Source organism: Siphateles boraxobius, unplaced genomic scaffold (genome assembly GCF_051911475.1).
Source record: "Siphateles boraxobius isolate OS27281-9 unplaced genomic scaffold, OSU_SipBor_1 92, whole genome shotgun sequence".
NCBI lineage: Eukaryota > Metazoa > Chordata > Actinopteri > Cypriniformes > Leuciscidae > Siphateles > Siphateles boraxobius.
This window is the reverse complement of record NW_027509222.1, coordinates 367,287-381,296: the sequence shown is the minus strand read 5'-3', so window position 1 is coordinate 381,296 and position 14,010 is coordinate 367,287. Positions and strand designations below refer to the sequence as shown.

The 14,010-nt window shown below is 45.6% G+C and overlaps 1 protein-coding gene across 1 annotated transcript; it reads left to right on the top strand.

Moving 5' to 3' along the window:
- Positions 1 to 6: 6 nt before the first annotated feature.
- Positions 7 to 13,661, top strand: LOC143733232 (uncharacterized). Its single transcript, XM_077224858.1, has 5 exons — positions 7 to 52; positions 127 to 179; positions 318 to 394; positions 12,966 to 13,220; positions 13,308 to 13,661. The coding sequence occupies exons 2-5, from the start codon at positions 170 to 172 to the stop codon at positions 13,323 to 13,325; spliced, it is 360 nt and encodes a 119-aa protein (XP_077080973.1). The 5' UTR covers positions 7 to 52; positions 127 to 169; the 3' UTR covers positions 13,326 to 13,661.
- Positions 13,662 to 14,010: the final 349 nt, after the last annotated feature.

Sequence of the window (14,010 nt, the reverse complement as noted above, 5' to 3'; positions counted from 1 at the left end):
AACTCTCCGTAGACCCTGAAGAGAAGGAGATCTGTCCTCGGCCGGCGGTCAGGTGATGGCACACACTTTAACATGTTTCAGGTTCTCATAACTCATGCGTGCTGATTTCACTGGTGTGTTCCTCAGCCGGTCTCCTGTACGTGTGCCCTCGGAGTCCCTGACCTCAGACATGGCATCAGGTACTCGATTGTGTGTGTGTGTGTGTGTGTGTGTGTGTGTGTGTGTGTGTGTGTGTGTGTGTGTGTGTGTGTGTGTGTGTGTGTGTGTTTGAGTTGATGAACCTCCATTTCATCTTCTATTTGATGTGTGTGCTGCAGGAGCTGAGCTGAGATCCGCGCAGGAGAGAACGCCTGTGAACACCAGACCTGTCGCTCCTTCCCCAGCTGTCAGACAGGTGATTAATACTCAAACTGTGTGTGTGTGTCTGAGTTAGAGATGCACGATATTGAAAAAAATGTGATATTGCGATATCGATATTAATTTCAATATTTTTAAACGTATGTAAATTTACAAAAGTTATGGGAAAACGCTTCAAAATAGATTCAAAACAAATAAAACAAATTCTTACAACACAAGGTTTATTTTCAACAGACTGGACTGGTACAACATGAATAAATAAATAATAACATGTCTACTACAGAACAGGACATGTTTTACTGGTTGTACAGTATTAGTAAGGGTTAATGCCCTTCGAGGTCCCCAGAGCCGGCGCCAGACGAGCGCTGATGAGGGGGCGTCTGAAATACAGAGAGAGTTCACATTAACACACATCACCACTTTTTACCAATTTAATTTTTGTGTACAAATACAAAATTAAAACATCTCCAGTTAACTAGCAGAGCATTTATTTTGTTCGTTTGTCAAATTAGAGTCGTTCTCTAGCGCTGAAATGTGTTGTTTTTTAAATCAAGTGATCAAAGTGCTCGTTGCCGGTTCGATCGGTGAAGCGGAGACATTGTTGTCTTATGGCTCGCACATTCTGATTAATTAATTTTGTCCAAAAACTATATATATATATATATATATATATACACGTACGAGTCAACGTGGCACATAGGCTAAAGTTTGTATATATTTTTATATATTTTTCGAACCAGGTGGCGTTGCCTATAGACGAGCACGACAATCCTGGTCCAAACTTTAGCTTATATGCCACGTTTACTCGTACGTGTCTTCGTGCTCGTCTAGGCAACACCATCTGACAGGGCGTAGCAAGCTTTTCAAAAGTGCGGGGGATGAATGTGGTCAGGGCCCTGATTAAAGTGTAAATTGCAGGTTAACCACCACAACCAATGTATGTGTAGATTAAAGTGCTCAATATGTAAATATTTAAACATTGGGGTTTCTTCAAAGGTAGCGTGTTTCTTTCTGTTTGTGGCTTGACTATGGACAATTTTGAACCAGTCAGGCATGAGAGAGGGAAGGAAATTGTCAGAAATCATGGCCCTCAAAGAGTTATCAATGCTTGGTGTGAGGAAAATGAGTGGAGGGTTGGCCAGTTGTCATGGTGAGTAGCGAGAGCTAGCCTAGGTTAGCCTGGTGCTAACCCGGATAACATTAGGGAAAAAGTCTTTTCAAAATCTTGACGTCATGTAGAATAGCAAGGAGGGACAACGACTGAAGACATTATTTACTTAAATGGTGTTAGTAGTCCTAATCAGAGGTGCACACACTGCACAGGCACAATGGCGCTTTTGCTGGCATCTGCTGACAGAACGCGATATTGCCTGTGCTAAATCGCAACTAATTAGCGATGCTCATTGTCAGAAAAAAAAAAAAGAGATCGATGTCCCTATCGCTGTGTTTGACAGGTGTTTGTGTGGACTCAGCAGTGGAGAGTATGTGCTGCCGTGAGGTGAACGCGTTTTGGAGTTTAGTGGAGCAGCACGACCCGCGCCGCGACCGGTGTTCAGACGATTTGTGCTGCCTTGTCGAAAAATGCTACCCAAGCGCGAATCGATCGCAGAGAATGTCGATTCATTCTCTATTGTTTCCATAATGGTGTAAATCTCACAATATTATGACATCATTATTTCATTTAAAATGTTTATGGGGAGTATTTTGATATTTTAAATGTACTAGCAATTATCACATTTGATATAACAAGTAAAAATGACATTATTGTATATTATATGAAATACAATTATAATAAAATTCAAAGTTATGTGTACTGTATACTGTACTGTCTGTTTTTATTTTTAAAACGTTGTGAAAAGTAAGAATTATCATCAAATAATCAATTAATCTGACGTGCCTCACGCAGCATCCTGGTTTTGACCTATGCTGCCTGAACCCGTTTGTTTTGCGAATAGTTTACACTCATTTCAGGCAGAATCACGGTAATCTCATAGCCAGCACACACGAGTATGTTTACAATTGAGTTATTTCATTCATCAACACCATTTTTGCTTGCTGAGTTAGGTCTCCAATATAACTGCTAGCCTACTTGCCGTTAGACTAACGCTAACTCTAGGCTTGGAGTCCCTTTTATGACGTCACGCCCAGCCTAGTGGAAGGGGGAGGGAGTACTTAAAATCACTGTAAAAAGTACCAACTTTTCATATTATATTCAGCATTTTGGTTTAAAACAACATACAAAACAATGGTGGGCGGTTCTTATCTTTATGTTTAATAAGCACATTGCATTATCTTCATGAAAAATGTAACCTGCAATTTACACTTTAAGAATTCAGAGGGCACAATGTCTTGTTGGCCCCTCCTTAGGCAAATGTAGTTTGTCCAAGGACATTTAAATTTGGCATTAACATGCTGGGGTAAAGTTCATAAATGACCGTTCTTTCCTATTGGATCTTGTAAAACTATGTTGTGTGGACCTCTGTCCCTCTAGGAGGGTTGGGGGGCATGCTCCTCCGAAAGAAAATTGTGTACATTTTAAGGTTAAATGCATCAATCTGGTGCACTCTGAGAGCTCAAATTTAAGAGCTTCAACTGGCTTCGACCCATGAACTGTGCACATTGAACAAAGAAAAAGCATTGACTTGTACCTAAAGAGGGCTCAAACGTATTTTTAGTTATGATATAGAGTCTCAGTCTACATTACATTATCACTGGTGTTTTAGAATGCCAAACATTTATTATAATAATATAATAATGATTTATATAATTATTCCTATGATGGAAAATCCATATAGCCTATAAATGTATGCTAGCCTACTGTATAAATGAAAATTAATATTTCAAAAGTAAATTTTATATTACGCTATAGAATAGGAAAATTACAATACTTTTGTCCTAATTTCTTCACTTGCAAGAAATAAACCCTTGAGTTTTTATTTTGGAGTAAACACCAGATCACCATGCTGAATGATCGCGTGAGCAAAGAAAACAGAATGCCTACTTAAATAAAGTATTGTGCTGTTTAGTCTAAAAAATGAAATATAATACCGAAAACACTCGACATGTCAACAAAACATAAACATTACATCTTCCCAATCCCAAACACATATCAAGCTTATTTAAAAACTTCGAAAGCATAAACACTCATTCAAAGTAGGCTACCTGGAAAAGGGAGATGTAAATAACCATAACCATAAGTTCCCGCCTCCTCAGCACAAGCTGACCGATAAATCGTACTCTGTTACTAACTTAACCTCGGTTCTCTCTAGAGAGGGAACGAGTACTGCATAATATCTTATGCTATGGGGAAACCAGAGCTGTGTATGCACGGCAAGATACGCAGTACTCGTTCCCTCTCTAGAGAGAACCGAGGTTACGTTAGTAACCGAGTACGTTCTCTTACGAGAGTATCTCTCGTAATGCGTAATATCTTACGCTATGGGGAACAGAATGCAAAACGCCGTGCGTACTGGGATCCGACACCAAAGTCCCAAGGGCAGTAGCCCGAGGCTCATATAGTGCATAATCACCATAGACTCACAGAGAGTCGGAGAAGAGAGGCTGCAAGCATCATTCCCCATGAAATAGCATCCTACAGGAGCGAGTTATGTTAACAGTGTTTCACGCAGACAGGGTGAACGTGTTCAGCCTGAACTGGGTAATAGTACAGGTTATTCAACACCCATGGAGCTGTTTTATCGCTCAGTGAGCGATGCACAAGCGAAACTCAGCATCTGGGCCGGCACAGCGGGGCAGATAGCACTGAATTCTATACAGACAGAATCTTGGCTTGTAAGGCAGGAACCTCTAGGTTGTAAAACCTTATAAATGTAGACGGCGAGGCCCAGCCTGTGGCCGTACAGATATCGGTAACCCCACTATACCACGCCCACGATGAGGACACGCCTCTCGTGGAGTGCGCTCTGACACCCAAAGGACACTGCAGGTCCTTAGAAGTGCAAGCCAGTGCTATGGCGTCGACTATCCATCTGGATAGGCTCTGTTTGGATGCGGCCAGTCCCTTGGAGCGTCCGCCAAACAAAACAAAGAGCTGCTCAGTCTGTCTGAAGACCGACGAGCGGGACACATAAGCTCTCAGTGCCCTAACAGGGCAGAGGAGACTCGCATCCTTCTCCTCATCACGAACCGGGAGGGCGCACAGGGAAATAACCTGGGCCCTGAACGGTGTGTTGAGGGATGTGGGCACGTAGTTTCATTTTCAGGTGTCCGCTCACTTTTGATCGCGAAGATAACAAGTGTGACTCCTAAATGAGAAGGACCAGAGGGTTAAGGCCCACACAACCAGAACACGTAACAGATGAATGAACATACATGGACCTAGATCACAACTGATATAGAACATAAACTTTTAAGTCTTTAGACTTGCAATACCGTATATAAGATCTCATTAAACGAAAAATACTATTTAAATCCATTGATGGACATCAATGTTATGTTATAGACAGTAATGTTATTGTACATCTGATTTTTAGCATTTTATTAGAAACAACTGTCTGCGACTAATTATTAAACATTTTAAATCATAAGCAAAATATTAGATCGTAGACTACCTGTAGTCTCTGTAGAGCTGCAATCTTCTCTTCGATGAGTGAAAGCTCCTCAGCAGTAACTCTTTCTATTCGTCTCTGAATTTTCTACTTGGGTCATTTTCAAATGCCAGCTGGATCATATGTGCTTTTCGTCTATGCATGCTGCGTCTGTGCTCAGAAAATACATTCTTAAGCGTTGAGAAAGAGTTCTCGCACATAGCAGTCGATGCCCCAAATGTTAGTGCGTGTTTTAAGGCAGTCAGTACCACTGGCATGGCTTGGCAAACGCTGGAGTACTTTGAAAGAAGTTTGACCTATGTCACTTTCTCGTCCTTGCCTGTTTGCCAAAACTGACGTGCAACTGAACTGAGACGGTGCTCGTTAAATCGAGTAGTAGTTGCACTTTCCCCGCATTCAAAAAGTTCTCACAACCAGGGTCCAGTGCATCCAAAGCTGCCATGTAGTTGCTATTGGGTTCGCTGAAACGAACGGACATTTCCCCAAAAGTCAATAATGCTAAAAAAACAGCTGTTTGCACTCCTGTTCAATGTTCACTTCACGTACGATGTTTGTGAGTGACAGGACATCTCACTTGTCTGTGGTCAATACTGACAACAGCCTCTCTTTCACTGTGCAGTTCTGGTCAACATTCTCATTGCCCGTCGGGTCCTTGGTTCCATCCACTTTAATTGTAAACCATGACTCCCCAACATCTTTAACAATGTTCTCAGTCACGATTGTACTCATCAGTTCAATTCAATCATTTTGAAATAAATCATCGTGTGATGTGTACGTAGCATTTTTTGGAATTGTACTGAAGGCCTGCGCTAGCTCTTTGTTTTTTCTCAGCGTGTAATCAAATAGAGACAGGAACAGTCCACTGCCCGCGTCACCTCTGTCATCAACTTAATCAACTTAATCAACGGTACCCCTCAATGGCAGTTCGTTTGATACCAGGAATTCAATTATGTCAATTATTGAAGACACATAAAGGCAGTTTCGAGAAAGCTGATCTGAAATAACTAGGGTTGAAATCTCTTTTCCAGTGGACCATCGCAATTGGTGCTCTTTCCAAATAGCCATGCAAGCCAGATGCTCTTTACAGTTAGCATGTTTGTAAAATCCTTTCGCTTTATCTGTCGCATGCTTCCAGTTGCAAAAAACAGTACTTGTAAACACAGAGTCACTCCCTCCAAATTTCCGACAGGGAACACAAAATGCCGAATCTGCTTGCTCTGAATATTCTAGCCATTCCCTATCATTGTACCTATTTGCCGAAAATGACCGTTTACAGTCGTTTTTGTGTTGATGTTTCTTTGGAAACTGCTTTAAACAGACCTGGACTGGCTTGTCTTTACCGAGGTCCTCTGGTAAACTATACGATGACGGCGTCGGCGAGTCCTTGCTTTTGGCGGGCTGAGGGACTGGCAGTGCCGTTAGCGGGGCTGCATTGTCAGAGTCCACACTGCTTATTTGGAGCTCAGATGAGCCAGAAGAAGTAGCAGCAGGTGTTGTGGGTTCTTTCCTTATAATCCATTTACGAATGTCCATTGAGAAACTAACAATATGATGCAATATGCAACCTTGAAGTTATGGAATATCGCTCTACAGTCCGTAGCCGTCGTGTGAACTTTCCCGTGTGAGACATTTAAAGTAATGTTAGGGTGAGCGAGCACGCAAAATCAAACGATCAATCAAAATTCGACTTTGCCTAACAGACTGTCCTTAACTAAAATATTATTAATTTAGCTTAATATTGACAAAAATAAGAAAATGTGTGAAAATGTAATTGGCAAATGTGATTTTTAAATAGCATATTTTATCATTAAAATCCCGTTTACATTCATGGTGATCTGAGGGGGCGGGAGAGTCCTGTTGAGGGGGCGTCGCCCCCTCACGCCCCCCGTGGCGCCAGCCCCGGAGGTGTCATGGTGTCATTAATTTGCCTTCGCCGAAGTCCATTAATACCTAGACAATGGACACCTCAAAGGGCATTAACCCACTTATACCATGGTCACTTGCCAAATAACACATTTTTAAAACATTAGTTTATATTTTAATTAGTTTTACAATCGAAATCTAAAGTTATTACAAACAATATCTTGGATTCCCTGGTTACGCCTGACGGTTTATTTAGCAACCGGAGATATTTATAGTACGCTCAGCGGTGTTATCTCCTTATGTCGTTTCTCAAGTTGTCATATACTCCAAAAAGGTTAAAAGAAATAACGAAGTCGCTACTGTTGTATTAGTAGGCTATGTATAACGGCTAACTAGATGTTTGTTTTGATACAATAAATTGTAAACGGATACTTTGACTGCCTGTTGCTATGGTTACTCACAGCTGATGTAGCCAGCGCATTTATTTATTAATTTCGAACGGTAAACAGTCAGTTTCACCAGAACTCCTTTACTAGGTGTCCTCTATCACTTTTTAATGGCCAATCAAAATCGAGTATTCACCCAGACCATGGTATAAAAATAAATAAATGAGCATGTCTATAGAACAGGAAATGTTAGAAACAATAAAATGATTCTAAAATAAAACAAGTAAAAAGAAAATTTCAAGAGAAACAGGGCCATCAACAACCGTGTGTTAAGCGTCTGCGACTTTCACTTTGATTTGCGATAGTTTGCTTGATGAAGAGTTGTTCAGCTTCTCATCTGCGGTGATTCGTGTTGCAGTAGCGCCGTCATATCTGGGTATAACATTACATATAGCCTATAACATGGTCTCACATGTTTATTTTTAGATACTGAGCATGTGTGTCTGAGTGTGTGTGTGTGTGTCTGAGTGTGTGTGTGTGTCTGAGTGTGTGTGTGTGTCTGAGTGTGTGTGTGTCTGATTGTGTGTGTCTGAGTGTGTGCGTGTCTGAGTGTGTGCGTGTCTGAGTGTGTGCGTGTCTGAGTGTGTGCGTGTCTGAGTGTGTGCGTGTCTGAGTGTGCGTGTCTGAGCGTGCGTGTCTGAGCGTTTGTCTGTGTCTGAGCGTGTGTCTATGTCTGAGCGTGTGTCTGTGTCTGAGCGTGTGTCTGTGTCTGAGCGTGTGTCTGTGTCTGAGCGTGTGTCTGTGTCTGAGCGTGTGTCTATGTCTGAGCGTGTGTCTGTGTCTGAGCGTGTGTCTGTGTCTGAGTGTGTGTGTCTGAGTGTGTGTGTCTGAGTGTGTGTGTCTGAGTGTGTGTGTCTGAGTGTGTGTGTCTTGAGTGTGTGTGTCTGAGCGTGTGTGTCTGAGCGTGTGTGTCTGAGCGTGTGTGTCTGAGCGTGTGTGTCTGAGCGTGTGTGTCTGAGCGTGTGTGTCTGAGTGTGTGTGTGTCTGAGCGTGTGTGTCTGAGCGTGTGTGTCTGAGCGTGTGTGTCTGAGCGTGTGTGTCTGAGTGTGTGTGTGTCTGAGCGTGTGTGTCTGAGCGTGTGTGTCTGAGCGTGTGTGTCTGAGCGTGTGTGTCTGAGCGTGTGTGTCTGAGCGTGTGTCTGAGCGTGTGTGTCTGAGCGTGCGTGTCTGAGCGTGTGTGTCTGTGCGTGTGTCTGAGTCTGAGCGTGTGTGTCTGAATGTGTGTGTGTGTCTGAGCGTGTGTCTGAGCGTGCGTGTCTGAGCGTGCGTGTCTGAGCGTGTGTCTGAGTCTGAGCGTGTGTGTCTGAGCGTGTGTCTGTGTCTGAGCGTGTGTCTGTGTCTGAGCGTGTGTCTGTGTCTGAGCGTGTGTCTGTGTCTGAGTGTGTGTGTCTGAGTGTGTGTGTCTGAGTGTGTGTGTCTGAGTGTGTGTGTCTGAGCTTGTCTGAGCGTGTGTGTGTCTGAGTGTGTGTGTCTGAGTGTGTGTGTCTGAGTGTGTGTGTCTGAGTGTGTGTGTCTGAGCGTGTGTCTGAGCGTGTGTGTGTCTGAGCGTGTGTGTGTGTGTGCCTGAGTGTGTGTGTCTGAGTGTGTGTGTCTGAGTGTGTGTGTCTGAGTGTGTGTGTGTCTGAATGTGTGTGTGTCTGAGTGTGTGTGTCTGAGCTTGTCTGAGCGTGTGTGTGTCTGAGCGTGTGTGTCTGAATGTGTGTGTGTCTGAGTGTGTGTGTCTGAGCTTGTCTGAGCTTGTCTGAGCGTGTGTTTGTCTGAGCGTGTGTGTGTCTGAGCGTGTGTGTCTGAGTGTGTGCGTCTGAGCGTGTGTGTCTGAGCGTGTGTGTCTGAGCGTGTGTGTCTGAGCGCGTGTGTCTGAGTGTGTGTGTGTCTGAGCGCGCGTGTCTGAGCGTGCGTGTCTGAGGGTGCGTGTCTGAGCGTTCGTGTCTGAGCGTGCGTGTCTGAGCGTGTGTGTCTGAACGTGTGTGTGTGTCTGAGCGTGTGTCTGAGTGTGTGTGTCTGAGTGTGTGTGTCTGAGCGTGTGTGTGTGTCTGAGTGTGTGTGTCTGAGTGTGTGTGTCTGAGTGTGTGTGTCTGAGTGTGTGTGTGTCTGAGTGTGTGTGTGTGTGTCTGAGTGTGTGTGTGTGTGTCTGAGTGTGTGTGTGTGTGTCTGAGTGTGTGTGTCTGAGTGTGTGTGTCTGAGTGTGTGTGTCTGAGCGTGTGTCTGAGTGTGTGTGTCTGAGCGTGTGTCTGAGTGTGTGTGTCTGAGCGTGTGTCTGAGTGTGTGTGTCTGAGCTAGTCTGAGTGTGTGTGTGTCTGAGTGTGTGTGTCTGAGTGTGTGTGTCTGAGTGTGTGTGTCTGAGCTTGTCTGAGTGTGTGTGTGTCTGAGTGTGTGTGTCTGAGTGTGTGTGTCTGAGTGCGTGTGTCTGAGTGCGTGTGTCTGAGTGCGTGTGTCTGAGTGCGTGTGTCTGAGTGCGTGTGTCTGAGTGCGTGTGTCTGAGTGCGTGTGTCTGAGTGCGTGTGTCTGAGTGCGTGTGTCTGAGCGTGTGTCTGAGCGTGTGTGTGTGTCTGAGCGTGTGTGTCTGAGCGTGTGTCTGAGCGCGTGTGTGTGTGTCTGAGCGTGCGTGTCTGAGCGTGCGTGTCTGAGCGTGCGTGTCTGAGCGTGCGTGTCTGAGCGTGCGTGTCTGAGCGTGCGTGTGTGTGTCTGAGTGTGTGTGTCTGAGCGTGTGTGTGTGTGTGTCTGAGTGTGTGTGTCTGAGTGTGTGTGTCTGAGTGTGTGTGTCTGAGTGTGTGTGTCTGAGTGCGTGTGTCTGAGTGCGTGTGTCTGAGTGCGTGTGTCTGAGTGCGTGTGTCTGAGTGCGTGTGTCTGAGTGCGTGTGTCTGAGTGCGTGTGTCTGAGTGCGTGTGTCTGAGCGTGTGTCTGAGCGTGTGTGTGTGTCTGAGCGTGTGTGTCTGAGCGTGTGTGTCTGAGCGTGTGTCTGTGTCTGAGCGTGCGTGTCTGAGCGTGCGTGTCTGAGCGTGCGTGTCTGAGCGTGCGTGTGTGTGTCTGAGCGTGCGTGTCTGAGCGTGCGTGTCTGAGCGTGCGTGTCTGAGCGTGTGTGTCTGAGCGTGTGTGTCTGAGCGTGTGTGTCTGAGCGTGTGTCTGAGCGTGTGTGTCTGAGCGTGTGTGTCTGAGCGTGTGTGTCTGAGCGTGTGTGTCTGAGCGTGTGTGTCTGAGCGTGTGTGTCTGAGCGTGTGTCTGAGCGTGTGTCTGAGTGTGTGTGTCTGAGTGTGTGTGTCTGAGCGTGTGTCTGAGCGTGTGTCTGAGCGTGTGTCTGAGCGTGTGTCTGAGCGTGTGTGTCTGAGCGTGTGTCTGAGCGTGTGTCTGAGCTTGTCTGAGAGTGTGTGTCTGAGTGTGTGTTTGTGTCTGAGTGTGTGTGTGTGTCTGAGCGTGTGTGTCTGAGCGTGTGTGTCTGAGCGTGTATCTGAGCGTGTGTGTCTGAGCGTGTGTGTCTGAGGGTGTGTGTGTGAGCGTGTGTGTCTGAGCGTGTGTGTCTGAGCGTGTGTGTCTGAGCGTGTGTGTCTGAGCGTGTGTGTCTGAGCGTGTGTGTCTGAGCGTGTGTGTCTGAGCGTGTGTATCTGAGCGTGTGTGTCTGAGCGTGTGTGTCTGAGCGTGTGTGTCTGAGTGTGTGTGTGTCTGAGTGTGTGTGAGTGTCTGAGTGTGTGTGTGTGTGTCTGAGTGTGTGTGTCTGAGTGTGTGTGTCTGAGTGTGTGTCTGAGCGTGTGTGTCTGAGCGTGTGTGTCTGAGCGTGTGTGTGTGTCTGAGCGTGTGTGTCTGAGCGTGTGTGTGTGTCTGAGCGTGTGTGTCTGAGCGTGTGTGTCTGAGCGTGTGTGTCTGAGCGTGTGTCTGAGCGAGTGTGTGTGTGTCTGAGTGTGTGTGTCTGAGTGTGTGTGTGTGTCTGAGCGTGTGTGTCTGAGCGTGTGTGTCTGAGCGTGTGTGTCTGAGCGTGTGTGTGTCTGAGCGTGTGTATGTCTGAGTGTGTGTGTCTGAGTGTGTGTGTGTGTCTGAATGTGTGTGTGTCTGAGCGTGTGTGTCTGAGCGTGTGTGTCTGAGCGTGTGTGTCTGAGCTTGTCTGAGCGTGTGTGTGTCTGAGTGTGTGTGTGTGTCTCAGTGTGTGTGTCTGAGTGTGTGTGTGTGTGTGTCTGAGTGTGTGTGTGTGTCTGAGTGTGTGTGTGTGTGTGTCTGAGTGTGTGTGTGTGTGTGTGTGTCTGAGTGTGTGTGTGTGTCTGAGTGTGTGTGTGTGTGTCTGAGTGTGTGTGTGTGTGTGTGTGTCTGAATGTGTGTGTGTGTGAGTGTGTGTGTCTGAGTGTGTGTGTGTGTCTGAGTGTGTGTGTGTGTCTGAGTGTGTGTGTGTGTGTGTCTGAGCGTGTGTGTCTGAGCGTGTGTGTCTGAGCGTGTGTGTCTGAGCGTGTGTGTCTGAGCGTGTGTGTGTCTGAGCGTGTGTGTCTGAGCTTGTCTGAGCGTGTGTGTCTGAGCGTGTGTCTGAGCGTGTGTGTGTGTCTGAGTGTGTGTGTCTGAGTGTGTGTGTCTGAGTGTGTGTGTGTGTGTCTGAGTGTGTGTGTGTGTGTCTGAGCGTGTGTGTCTGAGCATGTGTGTGTGTGTGTGTGTGTCTGAGTGTGTGTGTGTGTGTGTCTGAGTGTGTGTGTCTGAGTGTGTGTGTGTGTCTGAATGTGTGTGTGTGTCTGAGTGTGTGTGTGTCTGAGTGTGTGTGTGTCTGAGTGTGTGTGTGTCTGAGCGTGTGTGTCTGAGCGTGTGTGTCTGAGCGTGTGTGTGTGTGTCTGAGCGTGTGTGTGTGTCTGAGCATGTGTGTGTGTCTGAGCGTGTGTGTGTGTGTCTGAGCGTGTGTGTGTGTGTGTGTGTCTGAGCGTGTGTGTGTGTGTGTGTCTGAGCGTGTGTGTGTGTCTGAGCGTGTGTGTGTGTCTGAGCGTGTGTGTGTGTGTGTGTGTCTGAGCGTGTGTGCATGTGTGTGTGTCTGAGCGTGTGTGTGTGTGTCTGAGCGTGGCGGTGTGTCTGAGTGTGTGTCTGAGCGTGTGTGTGTGTGTCTGAGCATGTGTGTCTGTCTGAGCGTGTGTGTGTCTCTGAGCGTGTGTGTGTCTCTGAGCGTGTGTGTGTGTGTGTCTGAGCGTGTGTGTGTATCTGAGCGTGAGTGTGTGTCTGAGCGTGTGTGTGTGTCTCTGAGCGTGTGTGTGTCTCTGAGCGTGTGTGTGTATCTGAGCGTGTGTGTGTATCTGAGCGTGTGTGTGTCTCTGAGCGTGTGTGTGTCTCTGAGCGTGTGTGTGTCTCTGAGCGTATGTGTGTATCTGAGCGTGTGTGTGTGTCTGAGCGTGTGTGTATGTCTGAGCGTGTGTGTGTGTCTGAGCGTGTGTATGTGTCTGAGCGTGTGTGTGTGTCTGAGCGTGTGTGTGTCTCTGAGCGTGTGTGTGTCTCTGAGCGTGTGTGTGTATCTGAGTGTGTGTGTGTCTCTGAGCGTGTGTGTGTGTGTCTGAGCGTGTGTGTGTGTGTGTCTGAGCGTGTGTGTGTGTGTGTGTGTCTGAGTGTGTGTCTGAGCGTGTGTGTTTGTCTGAGCGTGTGTGTGTGTGTGTCTGAGCGTGTGTGTGTGTGTGTGTGTGTGTGTGTGTCTGAGTGTGTGTCTGAGCGTGTGTGTTTGTCTGAGCGTGTGTGTGTGTAGTATCGTAACTCAACATACAAAATGTAAACATTTTCCTTTTCAGTGTTTTGCAGAGAAAAGAAAAGTGCTGAAATGCAGAAAAGTGACGTTCAGTGACATCGTGAGCGTCCGGAACGTGTCGAGCCACAAGCGTCTTCAGATTGAGCAGCGGGATCAGCGGGAAAACCGGGATCATCCGGACAGATGCGCATCTTCAGAGAATCCTGTGAGATTTTTTGATTTTGCAGATGCGTGTGAGGGAGAAGCCTTTTTCCAAAGGCTGAAACAAACACACTCGTTTACATTTCCTGCCAAACCGGTAACTTTTCCCCGTATTCCCCATATAGACACGTTGACATTGACAGGGGATTCATGTTCCTTTGGGAATGTGTTTCTGTTCCCGTAGATCCTGTCCAGCATGTGAGCGGATCTGACCAGCAGAGGGCGATATCGTGTTATCATCCGCTGTACTGGGAGATGAAGACTTATTTATGTGGGTGAAACAAACAGAGGCATCATTAATATCTCCTCCACTTATGGAACATGCATGTGTACAATGAAGTCAAGTTATGGAATATGAACTCAACTGATGATTTTAAAGCAGAGTCTCGATAACGAGAAGCCAACAGTGGTATATATGAGATTTTACATGTAATTTAGTTGGAAGAGTACCTTATAAATGAAATTATTTATACTAGATGTTGATGTGTAAAAGATTAATAAGTACTAAAAGACAAATAATAAAGAATATTGTGCAACTAATCTTGATTTACCAAATTGTTTTGTGCATAAAAAGGATGAAATGCTATATTTAATGCCCATTATATGAACAATCATGCTTTGGTGAATCATAAATATGACATACCAAGTCATAATTATGAGATTAAAAATACCAAGTTATATTTTTTACCTTTTGTCATAATTATGACAACATTTTTGAAATTATGACATACTACGTATTACGTAATAATTATGAGGTTTGAAATTACCCATAATTGTGACTTTTTACGTCCTAATTTCATTTTCATTTCATAAATATGACTTGGTGTGTCATTATTTTGACCGTTTGTGTATTATTTTATCTACAGGCTAATTTTCATCTGTCGTCC

Coding starts and splice junctions, on each gene's coding strand:
- LOC143733232 (XM_077224858.1), top strand. Junction 395..12,965: donor CTTCCCCAGCTGTCAGACAG/GTGATTAATACT, acceptor TTTCCTTTTCAG/TGTTTTGCAGAGAAAAGAAA.